Source organism: Odocoileus virginianus, chromosome 18, assembly GCF_023699985.2.
Source record: "Odocoileus virginianus isolate 20LAN1187 ecotype Illinois chromosome 18, Ovbor_1.2, whole genome shotgun sequence".
NCBI lineage: Eukaryota > Metazoa > Chordata > Mammalia > Artiodactyla > Cervidae > Odocoileus > Odocoileus virginianus.
In genome coordinates this window covers 17,786,080-17,813,645 of record NC_069691.1, presented here as the reverse complement: position 1 = coordinate 17,813,645, position 27,566 = coordinate 17,786,080, and the positions used below count along the sequence as shown (strand labels likewise).

The window sequence follows — 27,566 nt, the reverse complement described above, 5'->3', positions numbered from 1 at the left end:
TGGTCTATGTTTCTGTTTTTGTGGCATCTAGTTTATATGATAAGAAGCAGCCCAAGGACTAGACCATCTTCACTACCAGCAGCTGATGTCTACTTGAATAAGAACTTCATGATTGTTGATCTCTTCACTGATCAAAGGGATAACTCCTAGCCTTAAGGAACTTCCAGTCAAGTGGAAGGGACAGTCTTATACTCAGGAAAAAAAAAAAAAAACAGAGAGGGACGGGGCAATGAGGGATGGTGAAAAAGTAGAAACAAGTATGGGTGGGGATTATCCTGCAGCTGGGTTCCAAGTTGGAGCTCAGGCATAATGGAGGGTTGTGTGTGTATGTGTGTGTTTGGGACCCTTTCAAACTGTGACCATAGCTGTTTGCACACAAGTGCCCAACAGGAGTTGGGGGTGGGGGGTGCAGTTCTCTCCAGGCAGAGGCTGTGTCATGTCTCCTCAGCTACAGGAAAGACTGCCCAGCTTACTCTCTCCACTGTGTGGGCTTGCCGAAAGATTCAGAGTTCAGGCAGGTGGAAACTAGCCTGGGCACAGGTGGAGGGTCCACTTCCTCCACCCTTTCAACCCAAATACACATTTAGCTGCACCTTCTGGGTTCCTCCAGCTGGAGGGGGCCTGGGAAGGAGCCCACTTTCCGATGTAACTTTACTTGATTCCCATTTTGAATTCTTTATCCTGCAGCTTCACAATTCATGAGTAAAAAGGTAGCTGAGCCTACAAGAATTCCCCCTTGATGCTGTGCAAGCATCTCCCTCGACCAAATTTTTAGCTACTCACTGCCAGATGGCCTGAAGCGCCTTTCTGCTCCTGATGTCATCCAGAAGACGCCCAACAAGTGCTCATCCACAGTAAAACCTCCTGGGTGGGGCTTGATTTCTCTAAGCCATATTTTTAAAAATTATTCATTTATTTTATTTCTGGCTGTGCTGGGTCATCCTTGCAGTGTGTGGGCTTTCTCTAGTGGTGGTGAGCAGGGGGATACTCTCTAGAGGTGGGTGCTCAGGTTTCTCATCGTGGTGGCTTCTCGTTGCAGAGTATAGGCTGTAGGCACACGGGCTTCAGAAACTGCAGCTTTCACTAGTTGTGGCATGCAGGCTTAGTTGCTCCATGGCACGTGGCATCCCCCCAGACGGGGGATTGAACTATGTCCCCTGCACTGGCTGGTGGATTATTATCCACTGTTGTTTTTGTTGTTCAGTTGCTAAGTCATGTCTGACTCTTTGCAGCCCCATGGGCTGAAGCACCAGGGAAGTCCTCTAGGTGGTATTTAAACAGCTGTGTTTGCTGGGGTGTCTTGTGATCAGTTCTCTGTGGATTAGGACCATTAAGTGTCCTAATCAGCTGCTGGGCTCCACGCAATCCTCTCTAGAAACCTTTTGCTTGCTATGTGTCTGGTGACGTCTGTGTTTTAGCTGCAAAGCGGAGCCAACGAGGTGGAGCAAGCAGACTAACACTGGGCTTCTAAATAAGCAATGTCAGCTTGTGCTCGGCTGCTTCAGTCGTGTTCGACTCTGCAACCCCGTGGACTGTAGCCTGCCAGGCTCCTCTGTCCACGGGACTCAGGCAAGAATACTGCAGTGGGTTGCCATTTCTTTCTCCAATGTCAGCTTAGTCAACTTCAGATTTGTCCTGGCTGCCAAGTCCTCTCTTTCTTCTCTCTTCCTATCAGGGAACCTTGCCGCTCAGTAGCTTTGTTTCAAGCGGAAGTTGGTGTGTTTTGATACCCTCGGGGAGTGCTTACAGGCTGGGGGACACAGGTGGGCTATTGGAATCCTTGTATTTACCTTCTAGAGGAATGCACTGGAAACAGGAGAAGTGAAGCCAGGTTGGATTGGGTTTCCAAGTGCCCCTGGGTACCCTCTAGGTTCCACCAATACCCTTTCTTCTTCTACCCTGAGGGCCCCTGCTGTTGGCCTTGGCCAGATCATGTAAACCGGCACTGCAAGTTGAATAGACCAGGCATTTATTTTCTGATAAATCGGGTCTCTGTCCTGCCTGCACTTTGGCCTGCTTTTGATAAATGTTGCCAGCAGTGAATACAACATGTGGGGGCCTGGTTAAACTTTCTAGATGTGTCAATTATAAATAGTGTTTCCTTACATTTGGGGCAGCACGTTCAAGTTTCCAAAACATGTTCCCATACACTAATTGTCTCACTGCATTTCCTCAATAGGATGAAAGAGATGGAGCAATGCATCCCTATTTTGTAGTGAGAAAACCTGAAACTTGGAGAGATATAGTGACTTGGTCAGTTGAAGGAGTAGAAAGTAGAAGAGTAAGAAAGCAGAACTTCTGCTCCTTGCTACAGAAACCTTTGACAGTCATGTAGTCTTTCTCTCTTTAAATCTCACTAATCACCCTGGTAATCTTGTTGGATATCAGAATAATTTGTTCATCCATGTCATGTTCTCTTATTGCATAAAGGAAATGATAAGGGACAAGAGAACTGCTTTCTCAGCTGTATCCTTTAGCGCTCCCTTATTCAGGCTACCAGTGGTTTGCCACCTTCCAATGCATGGGAAAAATAGTAAAGGTTAAAGTAATTAAGCTGCCAAGCTAACGCCACAGAGATCGCCATCAGAGCAGGAACTGCGTTGGACTCAGCAGCGTCGTTCGAGAGAGAGCTCTGCCTCCCCAAGATGTGCGGCCGCGTCAAGGCCTTAAGGATCAGGAATGTGGACTGACTGCTCCCCATATGGCAGGAAACATAGTGACCATCACAGCTAGGATGTTTTAATCAGGCTCTGTGATTCCTATTAAGGATAAGGTCTAAGGTGATTTAAGGGAAAACAGCAGAAAAGGGGGGGAAACCCTCTTAATTCTTGCCCATGCATTCATAATAGATAAAGTCAAGAGGGAATAGAAGGCTATTCCTCCGGGGTGAATTGACCCTAATTGTCTTCCTTGTTTGGTGCTTTTAGCCCAGAGATACAAAAAAGGAACAGTCTGACAGGAATCATCACTGATGGCCACCTTCATCCAGTTGGTTTTTGGTTGCTAAGTTGTGTCTGGCTCTTTGCAACCCCATGGACTGCAGCATGCCGGGCTCTCCTGTTCTCCATTGTCTCTCGGAGATTATTCAGATTCATGTCCATTGAGTCAGTGGTGCTATCTGACCATCTCATTCTCTGCTATTCCCTCCTCCTTTTGCCTCCAATCTTTCCCAGCATCAGGGTCTTTTCCAATTAGTTGGCTCTTCACATCGGGTAGCCAAAGTAATGGAGCTTCAGCGTCAGCATCAGTCCTTCCGATGAATAATAAAGGTTGATTTCCTTTAGGACTGACATCACTTACAAACATTTTTTGAGCCCCCACAATGGGCCAGGCTCTGAGGATACTATGACAAAAGACACAGTTTTGATGCTTGACTTCTTCCATTCAAACCTAATTTATTCCATTTCCTTGTTGCTCTCACTTTTCTCCCAATGTCCCTCCCAGCTGTTTTGATTCCTGGTCATTTGCATCATTTTTGGCAAGACACTCTAGAGGATCAATTCCTGATGTAGCAAAACCGCCCACATCCATCTGTCCTAGTCCCCACTCTTTCGGGATAGGGTTAGCTCTTGGCCCTCCTTCATGTACTGCTTATCCCCTTACGTCTTCCCTCCTAGAGAAGGTGCTAGGTCAATGGTTGTGAACATGAAATGAAATAGACTGTACTCCTGATTGCCACACAAGTTTAAGTTTCTTCTTCTGAATGCATTTACCTTAAAGCAAACATTCCATGGGCTTCCGTCGTAGCTCAGTCGGTAAAGAATCTGCCTGCAGTGCAGGAGAACTGGGTTCGATTCCTTGGTTGGGAAGGTCTCCTGGAGAAGGAAATGGCAATCCACTCCAGTATTCCTGCCTGGAGAATCCCATGGACAGAGGAGCCTGGCAGGGTACAGTCCATGGAGTCGCAAGAGTTGGACACAACTTAGCGACTAAAGAGAAAGAAATGTTCTGCAGGGAGCACGCTTCGTTGTGCTTCCTTCCCCCTTTCCTCCTGGTTCCCTGAGGAACCTCTAGTTCCTCTGTCAGTAGCCTTCTGGTTGGAGTTGATATTCATCCTGCTTCTGCTGTGAGGGGAGACCTGGCTCAGCTTAAGTTACTCCGATCAGAGTGAACCCAAAGACTCTGCCTCGGAATTCTGGAACCCCAAATCTCTTTTCTTTGTGGAGCTTAGTTGTATGAGGTTGTGAGGTGCACAATTGCCTTTTTCATGATGAATAAGCCTGGAATTTCCAGGGAGCATTGCTGAAAGCCTGAGGATGGAGCCAAACAAGAGAAATCAGAGATGAAAGATGGGCCCAGGACATGGGGTATGGGCCCTGAATCCAGCTGGGTCTGAACCAATTCTACATCTGGGTTAATCTATTAAGTGAGCCAATTAACTCCACTATCCCCTTTGAAAACACTGATTCAAGTTTAGTTTTCTGTCCCTTACAAAAGATTGCCAGCTAAGTACTATCCTTAGGCTAAGGCTCCCCAAATGGGGTGCCAAGGTGCACCTGTGAGCTGAGTTATAGATATTACTTGAGCCCCTTGGGAGGGGCTCAGAACAGCCAGAGTGCCAGGGATGGTCATCTCTGGAAGCAAGTAGCTTCCATTTACCCCAGTGAGACAACAAATGCAAAATTTTAATGTGCTCCATTATAGTGATTTTAAAATATGTTCGAAAATTTTATAACACTGCTCCATTCCACTCCTTGAAAGTGAACTGAACTTTGTGACTTGCTTCTGAAAAACAGAATATGGCAGACATGAGGGAGTATGACTTCTGAGGCTAGGTCATAAAGGACAAGGCCACTTTTGGCTTGCTTCTCCTGAACTGCTCACTCTGGGGGGAAGTCAGTGAGTACCTATGCAGAAGGGGTTGAGGTCTACAGGCAGAAGAACTGAGGCCTCCCATCAATGACCAGCATCAACTCTCCAAAGTTATGAATGAGCCACCTTGGAACAGAATCCTCCAGCTTCAGTCAAGCCTTCAGATGAAAGCAGCTCTGGCCAAAGTCCTGATTGCAACCTCTCATGCAAGACCTTAAGTCACACTGCCCATCCACACTGATCCTAATCCACTGGAACTGCGTCAGGTATTGTTTACTGCTGTGTTAAACTAATGAGTTTAGGGGCTGGCTGGCTGTTATATTATGCTTCAGTAAATAACATTTACACCCAGAATGTGAAAAAGATTGAGAAACACTGCTTTAAGTCCAAAAAAGAGTACACTGGTTACTGCAGACATACACAGCAATATATGAGAAACTTTAGATTTAGTCTTTTTTTTTTTGCAAAATACTTAGTCAATAGCAGCATTACAACATTTGAGATAACAAGCATTTAAAAATACATTTAAAGCAAAACAAAAGATCCCTGTCTTTGCAAACATACTTGCAAACACAATTATCAGTGACAGCTCTAAAAGTTTTTGCTTTTATAACTAATGTATTGTTATGGAAAGGACTTCTTACTGAATAGTATTATGGCATTTAAGACAAACTCAATCAGGTCTACTCAATATATTCAGGTTTCACTTTCCTGAGATTCTTAAGAGCTGGTGACAATTGCACTCAACACCTTGTTACAGGAAAGGAGGCATGAAGCTAATCAGGTTTCTCCCATAAGCCTGTACAGAAGTTTGCAAAGTAAAATCAAGTGGGCTATCACCGCATAGCAGCTTTCTCTAACTTTCAGGATACAAAGGCCTAATCTGCTTTACTCTTAGGAATGTCTGAAATGCTTCTTTCTTAATCCCCTAGTTAGGATACACAATCATTGGAGAAGGAAATGGCAACCCACTCTAGTTTTCTTGCCATGAGAATCCCATGGACAGAGGAGCCTGGCAGGCTACAGTCCATGGGGTCACAAAGAGTCGGACACGACTGAGCGACTATCACTCATCATCATCAATCAGAGGACCGATGTCCAAGTTGTTTGTTTATGCCGTCCCTTAGGTAAGTGCAATGCCTCCACTTCATTTATAACCATTACAGAAAGAACACCTCCCCTGAAGTAGGAAATAATAACTCACTTCAGTATTCTTGCTTGGAAAATTCCATGGACAGAAGCATCTCACAGGCTACAGTCCACAGGGTTGCAAAGAGTCAGAAACAACAGAGCACACACCCAAAGAACAAGCAAACTATCTGGAATTGAGAAGAGCCAGGGTTAGTTCAATAAGAGAATGAGTTAAACCACTGTTGACGAGTTCACACCTGCCAACTCTACCAGCTTCACTTCTAGGTAAACCCATGGGCTCTCGGTCAGAATTTTTTCTTACTCTAGACACTGTTCCTCCTATTTTGCTAATCTATAGTCTGGGCACACAGATCAGAGGCATCATATCATAAAAGTTGAGAGTTTCTAGAATTTTACCACCCAATATAGTAGCCACTAGTCACATGTGACTATGAGCACCTGAAATGTGGCTGAACTTAATTGATACTAGGTGTAAAGTATAAAATCTCTAAGTATAAAATACATACATACAAATTTTGAAGACTTAGTATGAAAAAAGGAATGTAAAATACCTTAATAATAATTTTTATATTGATTACATGCTGAATTGATAATATTTTGTATATATTGGTTAAATGAAATGTATCATGAAAATTAATGTCACCTGTTTCTTTTCCTGATTTTTTTTAATGTAGCTACCAGAAAATTTAAAATAACATATGCAGCTCATATTATATTTCTATTGGACAGTGCTGGTCTAGAAGCAGGCCTACTCAGTTATTCATTTAATTATTCAACATATGTTTATTAAGTGTCTCTGTGTGTTGAGTTCTAGGCTAGGAGACATGAGAGCAACAGTGAACCTGTGAAGTACCTGTGAAGCGTGTGGTACCCACGGTAATACAAGAGAGACCGAAAGTGAAAGCAGGGGACATTTAAACTGGAATATTTTAGGTCACGGGATTTTAGGGCTCTTAAGAGTTAAAAGCCAGCCCTACATGACTTAGCACCTAACCCTTACTATATCTGAAGGCACGATATAATTGGTGTTGATAATGACAGCCACTCTCGAGTCACTGAGAAAAGGCTATATTCCATACTGCCTCTTGTAGTCTGCTGCGCATTATGGCTACAGCCACACAGATGCTCTTCCTCACTACGCTGAGAGGCTCTGGCGGGCAGTGACAATGTTCTTTGACCTTGATCTCACCCAATGCCTCCCGCACAGAAGATACTAAACAACACATGGAACTAAAGCATGTCATATGTACTCATTTAAGAAAACAATTAAATACACCATGTACTTTAGGAAGATTTCTCCCCCAAATGTCTAAAAAACAAAAGGTTTGCCATTTAAACTAGTAAGTTTCAGTAATTAAAAGAAAAATGTCCTCTTTCAGAATATAAATTCATGCATACCTGATGATATAAATGAAAAAGTTCTGTGACATCCAAATGAAATTCTCTCTCATGACCACTAAGACTAAATATTATATATGAGGTGTGACCCTGGATAGCACTGTTTGACCAAGGCCATAATCAGGCATCTTTCTTCTCTGAAATGCTTTACCGAAGAGTTGAGAGTTGTCAAAATAAAAAAAAAGGAGTTGCAAAAGGAAACATTTTGCTTGCAATTCTTATAATGTTTTCAGTACCAGTCAAGGTAATCAGTCATATTAAAAATATATAATTTAATTCTCAAATAATAACTTTGTTCATCTTTCTCCAAAGAATCCAAAGCTGAATATATTCTCTAGCTGATGTACACATGCTGACAAACAGCAAGATGCTCAGAAATGAAAGCAGAAGTATTATTCTTTTATAAAAATAAACTTGGTCCCAGAGAAGAGAATAAAAAGTGATACCAAGAGTCAGCATAAGAAAAAAAAGCCATGCTTTAGAGGAGAATTGTTTCAATTTTAGTAAATGCATCATCTGCAACTTGGAGCGGGTCACTCAGAGTACCATGTATCTCCTACATCAGTGCTGGAGTGTGCACCTCTCTAAAGTGTGTTAAATTAACAACGTAACAGAACAAAAAAGCAAAAATAACTGTACAACAATTAGTCTACCATTACCAAAAGGGAATCAAGTTCACAAATAATTGATCCCAGATTTTTAGCCTTCATGATCTTTTGATTTCTAGTAAGCCCTCCCCTCACAGATTTATTGGAATGTTTGTACTCCAACAAGTTCAGCTTTTTCCCATAAAAAGGGGATGGACAAGTTCACTCTGAATAGGTTGGTGGATAACTTTTCCATTTTCCCTTGGGCAATTTGGGTTTATCTAAATATAGGTTAAACTCAAAAACAGATGGGAGGAAGTCATCCCTTGGCTAGGCAGTGCCTGACCACTCAGCAGGAGATGCTATTTATGCCTTGTTTTGTACAATTACGTGAAAAAGCACGCCTTAACAAATAACACAGGCACCCCTGATGAACCAGCCTCCAGCATCTCCATATGCCAAATGTCCGAAGTCTGGTCGCACCCCATTTGCGTGTAACTCCCACGGTCACTTGGGTCCCAAAACTTCCAGAGTACGTCCGCTCAGGGAGCGTGTGGTGTATCCTGTGTGGCAAATATCCTGTTTTAGGTACCAGCGGGTCCTTCTCCAGGGTCACAGAGCCTCCAGTCTTCCTGGGTAGGATAGTTTTTCTTAGCTGCCCTGTGACAACTGGGTTTCACATTTCCTGAAACTGGATCTGTGGAAGGAGTCTCTGAAATTAAGGAGGGAAAAGAACAGAGGAAAGAAAGATCAGTTAGCCTTTTAAAGAGAGGGAGGGGGAAAATCATTCACTAGAAAAAGACATCTATCATGGGGAACTCAGTAAATAAGTAAACAAGGGAAAGTGCGATCATGCCTTTGTGCTATGCCAGGAGAAACCCAGGCAATAATTTGGCCCTGGGAAGATGCTGGCAGAAGGCCACACGGAGGGGCCCCAAGAGGTCAGGGAGAAGGCGCAGGGGGATTGGGATGCCAGCAGATCACGCTTGGGCAGCTTCTCTGATCCCAGGGCACACTCCCACCCCCGGGGGCTCTGCAGTTCTGACTGTCCTTTATCCTCCAGGAAGAAAGCCTCCCCTGCCTTCTTCTCACCTCTTTTGACTGTCAACTCTGAATATTGGCTTGTAGAGTTCCGGAATTTTCCGCTCGATCATTGGTCGGAGGTTCTCTTTCAGCTTGTTGTAGTTCTTCTTAAGTTCCTGCTGATACTCCCTCTGATCTGCCGTGATGAGACGCTTGTTTTTCTCTACGGCTTCCCCACATCTGAGATGCAAATATCAAGGGGGGGAGAAAAGGAGGTTGTATTTCACAGAAATTTTGTATATTTAACTCATACAGGTATGCTATAACCGTAACATCTCCAGTGAAGAACTACGACATGGAAAGCTTAACTAACTCACCTCAGGTCATAAAGTCAATAAACTGCAAAGCCAGCTCCAGAGTCTGTCTCCCACGCGGGATGTTACATACCAAAGAAGAACATTATCTTATTTAAACATAACGAAGCCATGCCTTTCCTTTTATAGTGTTTTACCCAAGGAAACTTACTATCAACAAACCTTGAAGGGACAACACAATGGTTGAAACCTAGCTGATATGCAATGACTAGGAGAATTAATGCTTTGGAATTGTGGTGCTGAAGAAGACTTGAGAGAGAGTCCCTTGGACTGCAAGGAGATCAAACCAGTCAACCCTAAAGGAAATCAACCCTGAATATTCATTGGAAGGACTGATGCTGAAGCTGAAGCTCTAATACTTTGGCCACCTGATGCGAAGAGCCAGCTAACTGAAAAAAGACCCTGATGCTGGGAAAGACTGAGGGCAGGAGGAGAAGGAGGTGACAGAGGTGATTGGATGGCATCATCGACTCAATGGACATGAATCTGAGCAAACTCTGGGAGATGGTGAAGGACAGGGAAGCCTGGCATGCTGCAGTCCATGGGGTCGCAAAGAGTCGGGCATGATTTAGTGACTGAACTACAATGATTAGTAATGATGCAGGTGCATTGGATTCCCATGATCAACATGGTTTAAACTGTTTTCCTAATAGTGGTGCTTGATTTGGGTGCTGTTATTGGGGATACCCGGGCCTCCCTGGTGACTCAGTGGTAAAGAACTTCCCTGCCAATGCAGGAGATGCGGGTTCGATCCCTGGTAGGGAAGATTCTCTGGAGAAGGAAATGGAAACCCACTCCAGTATTCTTGCCTGGGAAATCCCATGGACAGAGGAGCCTGGAGGGCTACAGTCTATGGGGTCACAAACAATGGGACATGACTTAGCAACTGAACAGCAACAACATGGATACACAGGCCTTGCTATCAAATCCTCCCTATTAGTACTGAACACATATTCAGGATGACAAAGTAATCAGGTAGCATGTAGCTATGAGGCAGGGGAAAGCCACCTGGTCTGAGCAACATTAAACCTATGGACACAGCTCCATCATGGAATCAGCCTGCTTTAGAAGAAAGGCTTGATTCAATGCACCCTAGAAGCCTGCAACTGGATTTTCACCTATCTTTTTTAAGTCTGACATTAACTGAAGCAAACTGTAGTATACCCAAGGTCGTATATCAAAGGTTTCAGGGAAGAGGTAGGAAGGGGCAGTATATAGTCTTTGAATCCTGAGAAATCTACATCACCCCTTATTAATTTTTTTATTGCCCCTTAACTAACAATTATGAGCTACCACCACATGTAAAATGAAATCAGTTTCAGGGTGACTTCAAGGCCCAGTTTTGTAACCTTGGCAGATGAGAGGCCTGCGGAAGTGAATTGCTAACTTGGGGATGGGCTACTTTGCAAACTTCAGAAGTAACTACACTCTTTACGATCTTTGTTATCAGAAGACATAATATCTACAGATACACATACTGTTTTAAAAAGACAAATATATTAATAGGTAGAATGAAAAATACTCATATTTGTATAGTAACTTTATATTTTAACAAATTTTATAACAGTATTTCATAGATGTTTTCTGTATTTCTTTCTTCCATTTGGATTATAATCTCTAGGTTTTCTTACTAAAATTAAAATAATTTTCATTATGTTAATTTAAATCCATAAACTAAAGAGAGCCATGAATTAAATTTCTCTCCTAGAGAAGAGCCAGATCTCTTGGGAAATGTATACAGGATCATATAAGTACATTATAAATAATTTTTTTAAATGGTCTTATCTGTAACATTTTTATTAGGTCCACAAACATCTGAACTGTGCAGCTTTCACTCAGATCCACCACTGTTCCAGATGGCTCCCTCCTTTGCTGTTCACTTTGTTGATAAGCTCACTGAACACAAGCATTTTCTTACAGCCAATGTGCTGGGGTTTTTCAGCAGAGTCCTACAGAAACCAGACTGATGCGGACTAGAAAGGGCAGGAAGTTGTACTTTCAGAACACTGTTCTTGGTTTTTTGGGGAGTAACTCTCATAGGCCTCTCTCTAAGGAGTTAGATGTCTTTTCTACAGAGAGGGTGGCCATGAGCCCTCACCCTCTGGATCTCTTGCCCTCCCTCCTCGGCAATGTTCCTTCAGCATAGCTCACCCATCAGTCCCTAAGTATGACAAAAAATTGCCAGTTGCTTCATCAACATGCATTCCCTGTCCTCCTTAACAACAGAACTCTAGGTGGTAAACCAGGGCTTCCCTGATGGCTCAGAAATAAAGAATCCACCCACAGTGAGGGAGACCTGGGCTCGATCCTTGGGTTGGGAAGATCCCCTGGAGGAGGACACAGTAACCCACTTCAGTATTCCTGCCTGGAGAATCCCCATGGGCAGAGAAGCCTGGTGGGCTATGTCCATGGGATCGCAAAGAGTTGGACACAAGTGATCAGCTATGCACACACACAGGTGGTATACCCACCTGGAAAACTCAATTCCCGAGCCTCCCATATAAAAAGGGATGTCTGATGAGATATAAAATGAAGTTACTAGGAAAGCTCTTAAAAGGAGTGGAGATGTTCGCTCTTTCCGTGTTTCTATTCCTGATACTTGCCTAGGATGTGACTGTGATTGCCAGAGCCTTAGTAGCTATTTTGTGACTATGAGGATAGATACACTAAAACCAGGACAGCAGAGAAAAAGAATGGGAAAAGCCAGGGTCTCTGATGACTTTATGTGACTAACACACAGCTGTGGGATGGCTATCTCTGATCTTATTTTATATGAGAGAAAAATAAGTTTCTATCTTAAGTCACTCTTACTTCCTTTCTCTGTTACTAGCAACCGAATGTAGTGCATAGTGAGAACTGCATTGCATAACAGTTAAAAGGACAGACTCTGGAACTGGAGTACTCACCTCTGAATCTTGCTTTGCAACTTATTGCCTTTGTGACATTAGGCAAGTTACTTATGCTTTCCTTGTCTTAGTTTCTTCACTTGGGACATGATGGTGATAATAGCCTACCTCATAAATTTTTATAAAGATTAAATTAATATATAAAATGCTTAGAATGTGTAGAAATTATTTGTCCTATGTAAGAATGAGGATGTACTTTTAGAGATTTTATATTCCAGTCCATTTTTTTCACAGTTGATGAAACTAAGATACAAAGATGAAGTACCCTGTCCAGAATCACACCCCTCTGGGGACAAAAAACATGGATGTAAATCCAAGATCCTGATGCTCCCAGGCCAATGTCTTATCAGCCCTACCATGTGTTACGGTACAAACCTTACAGAGGCAGATGAGTCATTGGTAGACAATATCTACATTTAATTCAGATTAATTCTCTTTCCTACTCAAACAGATCAATTTCTATTTGCTCCATAATGTTATATTTATCAGTCACTTCATATGTGCCAAGTCCTATTCTAAGCTCCATGAACTGACTCTGTTTTGATACTAACTTTAAGAAGTTGTTACTATTTTATTTCTATTTTATAGCTTGGGAAACTGACATTGGGTAACTTGCCCAAGGGCACAAAGCTAGCTAAGGCAGAGTGGGTATTTAAAGCCAGGTGACTGGGATCAAAAGCCCACAGTCCTGACCCCAACAGCACAAATGCTACCTAGGAAAGACCCTGGCTCTTCCAGCTAGAAGCTAGGTATATGGCTTTGGTCTCAAGTTGGAACTATTCTCTCTGGAGTCCCAATTTGTGGTATTCTGCTTTTCTCACCTTCTTGGTAACACTTTAGCAAGTCCCACCTGAGCTGCTGGAATGAGGGGAGAATCCGACAGAGATGCTGGAAATCAGATTGGCTCCCTGATCTCCCATGACTGAAATGACACATATGTTCCAGGCCCTTTAAGGGAAGGAAGGATTATTTGGGGGCAAGGCACCAAAAGAACATCTGGCCTTTTTTGCAGGAAGAGCTTCAGAGGATATGAGAGTCCCATGGGCAGAGCCACCTCAGCTGGACACCTCTGTGTGGCTTTCTCCAACCCTGTCTCCGGCATTTCCTCCCTCCCAGTCTGACCTCTATCAAATCCCAGACCCCAGCCTGTCTCAGTGGGAGACTAGTTTAATACCTGATTCTGCCACTTAGCTGCTGTGTGACCTTGGGCTAATCACACAGCTTAACCTCGTTTCTTCCATCTATACAGTGGGTTTATGGGGATGAAATAGTCTCGGTGTTTGAAGACCTGGCTGGGTGGCTGCCAGCAGGGAGTGCCGGGCAGCCAGTGTGGCCTGCTTCTCCTAGGGCGAAGAGCAGGTAACGGTCCAACAGCAGACGCAGTTCCTGGGCGCCCGATCACACTGATGGGGAGGCACGTGTGGCTGAAAGCACAGGGCACTGTGGGGGCAGGGGACGCACCCCAGGGCAGAAGGGGCAGCTGCGGCTGGATCTTCCTGTGTTCCCAAGCCCCCCACCTCCCTCGGATGGGCTGCCCCAGAGGGGCCCACGCAGCTGCCTCCCTTGGGTAAGCCACAGTGGCCCTGTCTCCTCCTCTAATGGGTGAGATTGGAACTATGGGCTTGGGAATATGTCCAACCTTGAGTCTGATACCTGGAAGCAGATTCTGAGGACCTACTGCAACATCTCAGAACCCAGGTGGGGAGTGGGGTCCAAAGGTAGGGGTGTGTGTGTGTGTGTGTGTGTGTGTGTGTATGAGGGGAAAGCTGTGTGCATGTAAGTGTGTGTGTGCACGCACGTGCACATGTGCGCTGCTCTGCTCGGCTCTCAGTTTTCTGTCAAGCCTCCTAGGCCCACTGAGACAGGTCTCTGTGACCCTGGAAAAGGAACACAAGTCCTTCAAATGTCCCCACTACAGACCTGCTCCAGAGCAACCTCTCATGATATTTAAGGCTTTGTTTTCCCACCAAATACTCAGATCACTTTTCACCAACTGTTTCTTTTATCACCCACACTGCACAGTTGCTTTTCTTTTGGCCACTTGGACAAATTCACTCTCCTTCCTCTTCACAGACCATAAGTCCTTTTAAGACTCTATGACCTTGCTCAGTGAGACTCTATTGATGTATCTGAAACAATATCCCTTAAAGGCAATCTGGGACTGGTGTCATCGAGTCCTACTATCTTTTCTTTAAATATAAAAGTAAATTTAAAAATCATTTAGTCTTTATAGGAATAAGAAAGTGTACATGTTATGGACTGAAGGGTTGCGTCCTCCCCAAAACCACATGTTGAAGCCCTGACCCCCAAGTGATGTGATTTGGAGGTGGGGCCTTTAGGAGGGATGAAGGTTAAAATTAGGCGGTGAGGGTGGGACCCACCTGATGGGATTAATGCCCTCACAGAAAGAGACCAGAGAACTGCTTGCTGCTCTTCTCTACCATGTAAGGATACAGTGAGAAGATGGTTAAGCCAGCAAGAGGGAGAACCTCAACTGAATCTGCTGGCCCCTTAATCTTGGTCTCCCAGACTCTACCACTGTGAGAAATAAATGTCTGTTGTTCAGCTACTCAGTCTGTGATATTTAGTTATAGCGGCCTAAGCTAAGAAATACAAGAAGAAAAAATAAAAATACAGACTGGCACAGATCTCAGTGTTTTAAAAGGTCTGCATGCTCTGAGGAGCAAAGGAGGGAAACAGAACGCTGTAGCTCTCTATCTCGGCTTCTGAAACCCGGAGACGATTCAGAAGGGGATCAAGGCCCCAACTTGGCAACCATCTGAGCTGCAGCACTGGCTGGATGAGCGTCAGCCGCAGCAGGTCAGCCTGCCAGGCTCTCTACAGCTCCAGCCAGTCTGTCCCAGCTGAGTCAGAAGGGCCACTGCCCAGCAGCGGGACCCAGGTGCAGTAAAACCGGAAGCATACATTTCCGCTGTTAGCAGTCAGCGTGGGAAGGCTTCCTGATAGGGGGCTTCCCTGGTGGTTCAGACGGTAAACAGTCTGCCTGCAGTGTGGGAGGTCTGGGTTCAATCCCTGGGCTGGAAGGATCCCCTGGAGAGGGCAATGGCTACCCACTCCAGTATTCTTGCCTGGAGAATTCCATGGATAGAGGAGTCTGGCGGGCTATAGCCTGTGGGGTCACAGAGAGTCAGACATGACTGAGCAACTAACACTTTTTCACTTTCTCAGGCTCATTTATGTTCACCTTGGAAATCTGGGCTTACTGATACATCTATGGCCCAAGCCTGCTGAGAAGCTGGCGCTAACTCAAGGCAAACCCAGGAACACGTTCATGCCCAAACATTTCCCATTCCTGTGTCACCTCTGCAGACAGCAGAGTTGGGGGAGAAAATACACTGGGACAAACAACTTGAGCAAACAGTTTCTCTATTCATTGCAGAGCCACAACACGCTGACTGGACTTGAGAAGCAATTAAGCCATGGAGGAAAGGAAGGTTTCCTCAGCTGCTACTTGTGTTGAAGGTATAAGTTACAGATCATCAAATTCACCCTTGCAAATGTACAGTCTGATGAGTTTAATCATCATTTATGTATTAAACTGTAAATGTACAGTTTAATATGGTTATGCAACCTTTACGACAGTCTCGTCCACTATTTTTGATTCATGTGAAATAAAGTGGAAAGAAAGTCACTGTCTTCTGACTTTGACAGTGAAGTAGTGAGCAGAAGTACTATATCACCCGTAGCCTTGTCTCATTTGTACTAGGACCTCGCTTTGGCACACACGTACTGTGGTGCCTGGTACAAAGTGTGGGCTCAGTAACTGTTTGCTGAATGAATGAACTGGCATCTACAGTTGTTAAAAAGTGTAAAAGTAACAGCATGTTCACTGTCACGGCATGTTCACTGTTTTGAAGGGAGGAAAGGGGAAGAAAAATGTGAGTGACAACAGGCAGGACCTGATGGACGAAGCCCCTGGGGAGGGCGGAGGGAGGAGAAAATGTGAGATGGGGGCAGTCAAGCAATCTCTACATCTTTACAGTCTCTGCTCAAAGTTCAGTTCCATCCAGCAGCTTGAGCAGCACCTGGAAGCTTGTTAGAAATGCAGAGTCTTAGGCCCACCCCAGAGCTGCTGAATCAGAGTCTTCATTTTAACAAGATTCCCAGGTCATCTGTTTGCACAGCAAATGTTTGAAAAGCACCGACAGATGTTCTTGAGGCTTTCCCAGAACAGGGGGGCAGCCCACCCAGTACAGGGGAAGGACTACAGCTTGGTTTCCCATAGGAATCACTGGAAGGGTTGGAGAACATTTTAAATGGTGGATTTGATTTTGGAAAGCAACCATTTTTGCAGGCCATCTGGGGAGAAAGATAACCTCACCATCAAAATACATGACTTTACTAGAGGATCATCCCTAAAAAAATTCATCTCCTTTTGTGTATCTGGCCTGGGACTGGTTTGACTCAGCTCTGGTTCTCTTTGTAGTCACTTGTCCTCGGGCTGGAAGCTAATTAGCAATGCTTGTTCAGTAGATTTATAAGGACGTTTTAACTAAGAAACAGAAAATCGCTTCTCTTAGCAAGCTTCCTTTTACATTCATGTTCTATTCAGAGAATAGCGACACCACTGTCTTCCCAGGCTCTCCTCCCGATGCTGGCGTGCCCACAGAAAACACTGCCCTTGCCAACTCAGAGGCACCCAGGAGCATCAAGGACACCCCTGCCTCTGCGTCTTGCGCTCTTGTCGGTCACTTTACCGGTAATGGCTCCATCTTCCCGTTGCCCTCTTCCTACCACCTACATACTCAAGACATGGTGTCAGTAATGTTATCCCATAAAGCCTTCCCCAGTCACTCCAGCCTGCAGCCGACTCTTCCCTTCTGAACTCCGTAACCCTGTATTTTTTGCACTCTCCACAGCTCTTAGCACAAGCTGCATAGCTTTGTTGTTTAGCCAAATAAAAGTCCTCTCGTCAGGAGCTGAGGAATACCCAGCTCCCGCATTCCCACAACCACTATCATACCTGGGTCCCGGTGTGTGTGCTCATTAAACATTTCACAGGTCCTTGGAGAGGTCCAGAGAGGCCCAGGTCACTGTCACCTTCAGCAGCCTTTCACCATAACTCATTTTTAAAATATAGATTGACTATTTTTATTTATTTACTTTTTTGGCTATACTGCATGGCTTGTGGGATTTTAGTTCCCTGCCCAAGGACTGAACCTGCATCCTCAGCAATGAAAATACAGAACCTTAACCACTGGTTTGCTGAGGAATATCCCCATAGCTCATTTTATTTATTTTTTTATTTTTTAATATTTTTTCCCCCATAGCTCATTTTAAATGAAAATATGTGGGAAATAAATTGATCTTTAAAAATCCCCCCAATATTCTTCTAGGCTTTTGTTTTATGAAAATGCAGTATTTACTGAAGAATATCTAACTTTGGCATAATGTCAAAATTGCTATGAAATACAGGAAGCAACTCAAATGTAAAACAATAAATATAATTTCTGTATGTGTATGTATGTGCGCATATATGGATGCGTGCACACACATATACACAGCCACACACACACACACCCCTTATTACTAAGCAGTTGTGATTCACTGTAGGACAAAGAATGTCTCCTTTACACACAGCAAATTTATGTTCGTCTTACTAAAGCCTGTGAAGGAGGGAAACCTCACCTGACGGTAGCATTCTGGTGAGTTTTCACTGAATTCAGCAAGTTTAAACTTTTAGCCTCCTTTATCCTCATCTGCCAAACAAAGATATTCCTATACTTTATATGCTGCTCTACGGTTCTGGATGAAAAGAAGTATTAGTCCATGTATTTCTGATATCTTTCTCTCTTACAGGTGAGGAGCCATCACATCCTTCGTAATCATTCTTCCTAGGGCCACAGGAGTCCCACACACTGGTCTGCACTGCAGCAGCTTGCAAGACTTTGCCCCAAGACTCACTTCCAATCTAGGCTCAACAGGCTTCTCTGGCAGCCAGCTCCACTGCAGAATTCAAGAGTGGAGATGAGGCTTGTCTGCCAGTGGGAACTGCCATCGCAATGATAGCTTTGTAAGCTTCCAGTTACAGAATCTTGACTCTCTCTCTCACTTTGAGGCAGTGTCTTACATTTCTAAAAATCAGTTATTGTATGATGGGAAATTACAAAGACTGCCAATGCCAGGAAACTCTCAGGCTCTAATGCACTGTGGAATATCAGCAAACAGAAGGAAGTGTGGGCTCTTTGGATTCAGAAGACCTGGTGTGAACTCAACTCTGCTACTAACTGGCTGTGTGACCTTAAGTCAATCATCTCCCATCTCTGACCCTCCATTTCCTCTTTTGTAAAATGAAGACTTACTTTATTTACAGTGTGACTGTGGGGCACATGAGAGATGATAAACATGAAAACACCATTCAGTTTGTTAGTTACTAGTGCAAGTAGTGTTGCTCTGCAGAGGCCTCTAAAACTTAAGCATGCATCCAAATCACCCCGAGCACTGTTAAAATACAGGTGACTGGGCCCCATCTCTGGAGATTCTTACTCAGGGTGTCTGACTGGTATCTGAGAATCTGCCTCACTAGCAAATTTCTCAGGGGATGCAGAAGCTGCTGGCCTGGGAACCACACTTCAAGAAGCAATGCTCTACTGAACTCCCAGTCATTTCCCCTCTTACCGCATTATGAATTCCTTAAAGCATAATCTCAACTTGTTGTGATGCCGATAAAGTTTTGGGTCAGCTGGAATTTCAGCCAAAAATACTTGGGCTACTTCCAGTGGTCCCTGATAGAAAAAAGTGAAAAACATTACTGATGTTGGAAAGAAAGTGACATTACTTGGGAGAAAATGTTGGAGCAACTTCTTAGTTTGAACATTTGATCCTGTAGTTAGTTAAACTGAAACAAAAAAATCAAGGAAGGTCTTTAACTCAGGAAAATGTTGATTCCCTAGGAAGAGTCTACAGTTTTAGGAGAACATTCAAAAGCATAAATGTATTTACTTAATCAAATGCTACTAATAATAGATTTTCCTTCATATATAAAGGCAATATACTATATCAAATGGTATATGATTAGAGTTGCTTTCCTGAAAATAGGGATTGTCTTGATCCATCCATTCATATTCATTTGTCTAGTTGCCCTAGTGGCAAGCACCATTTTGTGTAATTGCTGGCTTGAGTCAGAGATACGCACAGTATATGTGTAATCCACATGGCTGTGGGCTTATAAAGTCTTCCATTTTCATTAAAAGATTGGGACTTAGAAAAAGCAAAAGCTTCTTAATATTTCCTGATCTTGGAAATGTAATGAATACCATTTCTGTCGCCTTGATATTCTCTGGGCACAGACTTCTTGCAGGGGAGTTCAGCTGTGCAGAGTGAGGGAAGGGTCATGACACTCATTGAGTTTTGAGTGTGAAGGTGTGTAGATTTAGTTCTGAGATTAAAGCAGCACACTGGACAGAGAGAACTGTTAGAACGCCCTCCATCTGAGGCTGGATCAGTCTCATGGTGAGACTGGAGTTAGAATTCTAATGAATCTGAGAAGATTCAGTCCGTTCTGAAGTGGCCCAAGAAGCAGGGTTCCAGGTCACTCCTGCTTTGCAGTGCTCCTGACATACTGGTTTCATTTGACTGACGTAGGAGGTGGATGTTCTAGACCCTTTCCCTTCTCTCCTAGGGCATTCTTAAGATTCATCTCAGGCCCTGCAACGACTCTGCCTAAAGTGGAGATGACTAAGCACTCTACCCGGATCATATGCCAGAACTGGCCCCAACTCAAGACTTCTCCAAGGAAATAGTACTCCTGAGACATGGTCCACTCAGCTCTAGGATTTCTAAGAGACCTCAGGCGTTCAGTCTAAGTTTAAGAACACCACTGGCATGTTGATCAGACTTCTCATTGACTTCAAGGAAGGAGGGTGCAGATATACAATGAAAATAAAAATAACGAGAACCAGAGGAGCCGCCCCCAGCTAGTTTTGCTTACCTGATTGACAGTAGCTCCGACAGAGCCTTGCAGCACCATCTGAAGCATCTTGGCATCAGGAGGCTCCTGGTTAACGGCAACTGCTAACTGCAGAGTCTTCTTCTTCATGTCTTCAATGGCAACTTCAATTGGTGTCAAAACAAACTGAACGTGAGACATAAATGGCAGGGAAGGTCATTGTCAGGTCTTATAAGCCATGAGCAAGCATGGAGCTACGGCAAAGAGGACACTTGGGTTTGAAGCAGCAGTGAAGGCTTTCAGAGCAATTTAGAATAATCTTGACAGGTTAAGAGGAAGGAAGAGTCTAACGTTTCTTGAGTACTTATTATGTACCAGAAGCTTTACATACATTTATCAGTTACCTCTTTAAACAAACTCTTATTCTCTCCACTTTACAATCAAAGAAGGATTTGTAAGGTGAAGTAAGTGCCACAAAATGACACCAGTCATAAGTGGGGAGGTCTGATTTTGACCACAATAATATCCACATTCAAAATCCATGTTTCTTATACACTGTTAGGTTTCCTTTCCTATTGTTGAATAAGTTACTTGACTTAAAATTGGGAAAGCACAGTAATCAAGACTTTCTTCTCCACCATAACACAAGATTTTGGCATCATGTGTGCTTTCTCTAAATCTCTAAATTCTTGATAAACAGAATTCTCTTCAGGGTCAATCTGCTACTTGTTAAGTTCTGTTGGTTTGGAGTGTGGTCTAAACGTTATTGGTGGAGTCATGTCCCCTCCAAATTCAGGTGTTCAAGTTCTAGACTCCAGGACTTCAGAATGTGGCTCTAACTAAGATACGATCTTTACAGGGGTAATCAGGAAGTCATTTCAAAGAAGTCATTAGGATGGGCCTAATCCAACATGGTTATATGTCCATCTAAGAAGAAGAAACCTGGACACAGGATATGTATAGGGGGAAGATGATGTAAGAAACACAGGGAGAAGGCAGCCATCTGCAAGCTAAGGAAAGAGGTCTGCAACAGAACCTTCCCTCATGTCTTTCAGAAGGAATCAACTCTGCCAGTACCTTGATTTTTGACTGCTGGTCGCCGGAACTATTAGACAATTAATTTTGGTTTCTAAGTCACCCAGTCTGTGGTAATTTGTTATATTAGCCTTAACAAACTAACATACTGACATTCTTGGAGGAACTACAAATGGCCAAGAAAAACTGTGAGGACTCTTACTGAGACCATGATTTTATTTCTGTGTTGTACCAACTTGTCCTAGTGCTCAGAAGCCTAAAAGAGAAATACAAAAAAAAAAAAAAAAGAAAAGAAAGAAATACAGCAGATGCCTCCTAAGTGAATCTTCTCTTAGCCGAGTCATCAATTTGGGCTTTCTTTGCCCTCTGTGAAACCCATACTGTGATGTGGTTGCTGAACACATGAGTTGGTGAGCAACTCTCCAGGAAACTCAGTCCCTGTGCTCCTGCACAAGGAGGTGTGTTATTCACCACAATTCATTTGTGTTTGTTCACCAACTTGCTTATGCCTGTTATACTTGTTATTTTAATGACCTAATCTAATTCAGTAATGCATAAACTGGTGAATTATGGGTGTGGAGAGAAGAAGAGTTGTTTCTATGAAAACCAAGCTAATGCTTGGGCAAGACGTTATGAAACTGAGTTGCTATAAAGATTCCTGTCTTATTAGGTGTGCTCAAGACAACGGTCAAAAGCTAGGGGCAAAAAAAAAAAAAAAAAAATTAATAATAATAATCATAAAAATCTAGAAGCATTCTGCTCTCATGTTGTTTTACAAGGTTCTTTAAGCTCTCACTCTGCTTTACAGAAACCAAAACTGAACACATGGATATTGCATCATGGGTGAGGTTTATACAAGAAATACAATGCTGAATTGTGATCAGCCAACCCTAAATCACAGGCAAGGCAGTGACTCTACACAAAATGAATGACAAATTAATGCACATATATGTCTTTTAAACTAAAAGAAAATACTTATGTCTAATTTTCAGCAATTCTGTAGCTTCAGACATTTTCTTGATCCATGAATTTGAGGTCTTTTGCTACACGTGGAACCAGAAGAGAGAAAGAGGTCTTTCCTGTATCAACGTTTAGATAGGGAAACTGATGAAGATAAGTGCCTTGTGTCACAGGAGGATGCTGGGACTAGAAGACAACTGGTCTCCTGTCTAACTGGCATGGTGCCCTCCTACAGCTCAACATCACCTCTTTGGGGCTACTCACTTGCTGTTCCTGTCTCTGATAATTAACAACAGAATGCTGTTGAAATCACCTGAAGCTTTCAAATATGTGAAAATTTAAATAAAATCTTTAAAATTTTATATTTCATGTAAATTTAACATTAAAATATAAATACAAAGTAAATGTTACAATCATGTACATACATTTCTATTAAAGATATAACTTTAAAATAGAATATACTTAAATATCAAGTGTGCTATAAAGCATGCAGTTGCCTAGATGGGATTCCCTGGCACCATGGCAATGAGAGGATAACCACCTTAATAATAATTCAAAGGCATCCCTTTTTAGATTTTTATGTGAGTCTGCCATGAAGGAGCATGAGGGCGGCCCGTGTGCCATCCTGGGAGGAGACCCAGGCGCACTGGCTCAGCCACAGCCACTGTCCAAGCCCGTCCCCCCAGTGCCTTCACCTCCTCCTTCTGGGCGACGCTGACCCTGGTCTTGATGTAGGGGAAGGCGTGCATGGTGGTCAGGACGGTGTTCCGCCGGTACTGCTCATGTAGCTCGCCCCGAGGCCGGCCCTCCAGGGTGAAGGGGGTGGTGTACATGAACCTCCGCAGGTTGAAGTTCTTCTCAAAGTAGGTTAGCCTGTCTTTCATCTCATACTCATCAAAGTAGGGCTCCACGAAAGTGATCTGTATGTAGGCCTGAGTGGGGAAAGGAAAGGGATGATGAGCTGGTCGGCAAACTACCACCCAGGGCTCACTGCAGGGCGCGGGGAGGGGGGTCCTCAGGACAGAGAGTGGCAGTACGCCCCTCTGTGCTCGCAAAGCTGAGAGAACTGGGGGAGACATCAGCTGTTAGCCATCCTTCCTCTCCACCCCCGAGGAGATGAGAGACAGGACTGTGGAGAAGGTCCACAAGCTGCCCCTCCTAGCAGAGCTCATGACCCAACTGAAACTTGGTGCGAGAATTTGCAAACTGCTATTCAGAAGAAGCAAAACTTTGCTTTTCAGAACAACCATGCTTATCAGAATGGCCAAACTAAAGAAAACTGACAATACCAGGGGCTGACAAGGATAGGGAGCTGCTGGGAGCTTTCATACACTGATGGTGGGAATGTACAATGGTACAGCCACCTTACGAAACAGATTGGCTGTTTTTATACTTTGAATTATATTGATCATACGACCCAGCAACCCTACTTTGGTGTGTGTGCCAACAGAAATGAAAACTTGTGTTTATATTAAACCCTGGACTCAAATGTCTATAGCAGCACTATACATAATAGACAAAAAATAGGAATAACCCAAGTATCCCTCAAGTGAGGAATGGATAGACAAACTCTGGTACATCCATACAACAGAATACTACTCAGTAGTAAAATGGAATGAACCATTACAAAATGGGTAAATCACAAATACATTGTGCTAAGTGAAAGAAGTCAGACTCAAAAGGCTGTATGAGTCCATTTATTTACTGTATGATTCTATTTATATGGCATTCTGAAAAAAACAAAACTATAAAGACAGAATATAGATTAATGACTTTCAGGGGCTAAAAACAGAGGGAGGGGATGACCACAGAGAGGCATGGGGAAATAAATATTTGGGGTGATGGAACTTATCTTTTGATTTAAAATTTATAGAGATACACACAAAAAAAGGGAGTTTTATAACATATATTTAATTTAAAAATGTATGTACATACACATGCACCCATACCAACACACTATGAAGAAGAGCACTTATTATGAAAGAAGGCCTTAAAAAAAAAAAGAAGAATGATAATGACCACAGACTCTGCAACACTCATCCACTGAAATGGACAGATAAGGTCACTGACTATTAATAAGTACATATAAATCACTATTTAGTGTGGTGAAATCTGGTTATAATCCCAGGTATAGATTCTCATTTAAAAGTCTCACAACTTACTTTGGGCATTTTAATAGAGGGGAAAACAGCATTCTACGTCAGATATGTCACCAATAACTCTAGATGGCATGTGCTGTGCACAGCTCACCATGGGTAAACAGCCAGTCTTGTCTTTCAAAGACCTCAAACATTTCTGTGTGAAGCACTTATGCTCACCACAGTTATTGCTTCAAGCCTAGATTAGGGAATGTATCTGAAGTAAGTCCTTTGAAATATGTAGAAAAACAAACTCTGATATTTGGACACCTTCTTCCTACTGGCATCATCTTCATAATACCATGGAAGGCAGAACTGAGAGAAGAGTTCGGATTCTTCACTTTATAGGCCTGCCGGATGGCAAGTGCTCCTCTGTCCCTCAGGCCTTAAAAATACCTTGAACTTGCATTATATCCAACAGCTTAGAAGTCTCTCTCAGGTACATATCTGGGCTGAGCAGGCAGTTATCACCCCATGGTATAATAAAGAATGTATCTAGTCTTTGTCCTTTCTTCCGAGCACAGAGCTTCAAAACCTCTTGGGATTCCCTCAGTGACAGTCACTGTTATTCCTCATGAAGTAACTCATGGTGGGTCCCTAGATAGCTTCAGGATTATGGCTGGTCATCAGCAAGAACAATCTTCAGATTAGACAACTGGGACTCTGGGCCAGCCTAACTGCTGGGGTAGGAGCAGGTTGGCGACTGAGTTCAATAATGTAGTTGATGATTTAATCAAACATGCCTATGTAAAGGGATCTCAATAAAAACCCTGGACAACAAGGCTCAGTGGAGCTTCCAGGTCGGTGAACACATTGATATGCCAGGAGGGCGCCAGGCCTGAATTCCACAAGGAGAAGGCATAGAAGCTCTGGGATAGAACTAGCCCTTTGTGCAACCTTTATCACAAAACTATAAGCATCAGTGTAGCCCCTTTCTGAGTTCTGCAAGTCATTTTAGTGGATTATCTACTGACAAGTGCCAAGGGAACCAACACATTTGTATTTGTCTGGTCAGAAATGCAGGCTGCTTGGGGTCCCACTTGAGGTTGGCACCTAAAGTGAGGGCAAGCTCCTGCAGGACTGAGCTTTAGCTGGTGGAGTCTGACACTAACTCTGCATGCTGAGCATCAGAATTGTACCAGCTGTGTAGGAAAGTTATGACCAACCTAGACAGCATATTAAAAAGCAGAGACATTACTCTGCCAACAAAGGTCCGTCTAGTCAAGACTATGGTTTTTCCAGTGATCATGTATGGATGTGAGAGTTGGACTGTGAAGAAAGCTGAGCACCGAAGAATTGATGCTTTTGAACTGTGGTGTCGGAGAAGACTCTTGAGAGTCACTTGGACTGCAAGGAGATCCAACCAGTCCATCCTAAAGGAGATCAGTTCTGGGTGTTCATTGGAAGGACTGATGCTGAAGCTGAAACTCCAATACTTTGGCCACCTCATGCAAAGAGTTGGCTCATTGGAAAAGACCCTGATGCTGGGAGGGACTGATAGAGAAGGGGACGACAGAGGATGAGATGGCTGGATGGCATCACCCGACTCGATGGACATGAGTTTGAGTAAGCTCCGGGAGTTGGTGATGGACAGGGAGGACTGGCATGCTGCAATTCATGGGGTCGCAGAGAGTCAGACATGACTGAGCGACTGAACTGAAATGCACTGAACTGAACACCCACCTGGGGGTGAGACAGAATATACCCTCATATGTAAAGTGAGGAAACTGAAGTCCAAGCCCTTTTCATCATTCCTCCAACAGCACAGTGATCATGTATGTGGCTGAAAAGAATGCCTCAACCAAATGCTGTCAGTGAGAAGTTTGTATATTTTCAACATACTTTAAATTGAGGATTCGAAATTTTAATAGAAGGGTAGTAAAGAAGTGATTAGAAGTGCAGGATTGAGGATCACAGACCCCAAATCTGAATACTGGCTTTGACACTTGCATGATCTTGGAAGTTGCTTACCTATTCTAGATCTTACTTTTCTCATCTATAAAATGGGAATAACAATGTTTACATCAAGGAACTGCAGGAGGATGAAATGCAATGGTGTATGTAAAGGGTTTAATACAATGTCAGATATACAGCTGGTCTATAATAAATGGTGGCTCCTATTATGATCCCTGCCATCGAGTATGGTTTAAGACTTAACCGTTAAACCGTAAACAACAACAAAAAAATTGGTTGCATTGAAGTGACGTGGAGTCCAGACAGAGGAGGTCATCTTATGTTTAGGGGGAAGAACAAAGGGAATCAGAGCCTAATGGCTATTTTTTGCAATATTCCCATACCTTGTTAGGGTCCAACTTGGTTTTGTCCACAGGAGCAGAGTCTTTTATCACTTCCACAAATTCTGCACCAAAACACTGACTATAAAATGCCTAGGCAAGAGAAACCAACAGATTATAAAGGTTATTTTAATATGCTGCAACGCTTTGTCTCTAGAAGCGGAATAAGTTTGGAACAAGTGTATGGTAGAATGTGCTCTCTGAATTATTTAATGTCCTTCCGAGCTAATGAGGCAAGTTCAGCATTTCCTGAGACAAAAATAAAAATAAAATGAAGTCCAGCATTTGCAAACTGATCTATACGTCCATATAAAATGTATGCTTGACATCTAATTCAACAGCATCATATATTTCCAGAAGATGCTCCAGGGCATAGAACTATTTACTTTTCACCTTTTGTACCCTAGGAACTTGGAGGTCACGAGGCTTCCCATAGTGTGACAAACCACAGCGCACAGGAAGATAAAATATATGCTTCTAGTTCTAAATTGGGAAAACATTAGGAAACCAAGTGGCCTGGGGTCAATTGCTAGTTCCTCTCATGAGCTGAAAAACTTCGCGCAAGTCACCCATTCACTTTGAACCATGGCTTTGTTGGGTCAAGTAAGGATTAAAGTTTCTTGTCTCATCTGGCATGGATGGATAGTATCGATATAAGGAACAATTTGACAACAAAAGTGTTTTAAGTCCGACAGTCATGAAAGGACATAAATTCAAAGCAACAGCAAGAAAGCAAAAAGTGAATTTCCAGTTAATTGTCATCAGCATTTCAGGGGACCCACTTATTCAGCTTGAGATGATTTTGCTTAGGGGGCACCGCATGACTTTCCTCCTGAGTTCTTAATGCCTGGCCCTTCCCATGTCTGTTTCTTTCTTTCTCACTTTTCTCTAGGTTGTTTCTCCCTTTCTCCAGCTTTTCCTCCAAGAACATGCTGCTCTCTTCTGCTACATTCTGGATCAAATGTAAACAGCAGGTTG

At 43.3% G+C, this 27,566-nt stretch overlaps 1 protein-coding gene across 5 annotated transcripts in view; it reads right to left on the bottom strand.

Moving 5' to 3' along the window:
- Window positions 1-5,166: 5,166 nt before the first annotated feature.
- Window positions 5,167-27,566, bottom strand: part of DOCK8 (dedicator of cytokinesis 8) — a 221,716-nt gene continuing 199,316 nt past the window's right edge. For all 5 annotated transcript variants that reach the window (XM_070480398.1, XM_070480394.1, XM_070480396.1 and 2 more), the window contains 6 exons: window positions 26,592-26,681; window positions 22,852-23,088; window positions 20,204-20,347; window positions 18,892-18,998; window positions 9,042-9,212; window positions 5,167-8,661 (listed from right to left, as the gene is read on the bottom strand). In XM_070480398.1, the coding sequence (XP_070336499.1) occupies window positions 8,601-8,661; window positions 9,042-9,212; window positions 18,892-18,998; window positions 20,204-20,347; window positions 22,852-23,088; window positions 26,592-26,681 (810 nt within the window). In that variant the 3' untranslated portion in view covers window positions 5,167-8,600. The remainder of the gene's footprint in view (window positions 8,662-9,041; window positions 9,213-18,891; window positions 18,999-20,203; window positions 20,348-22,851; window positions 23,089-26,591; window positions 26,682-27,566) is intronic.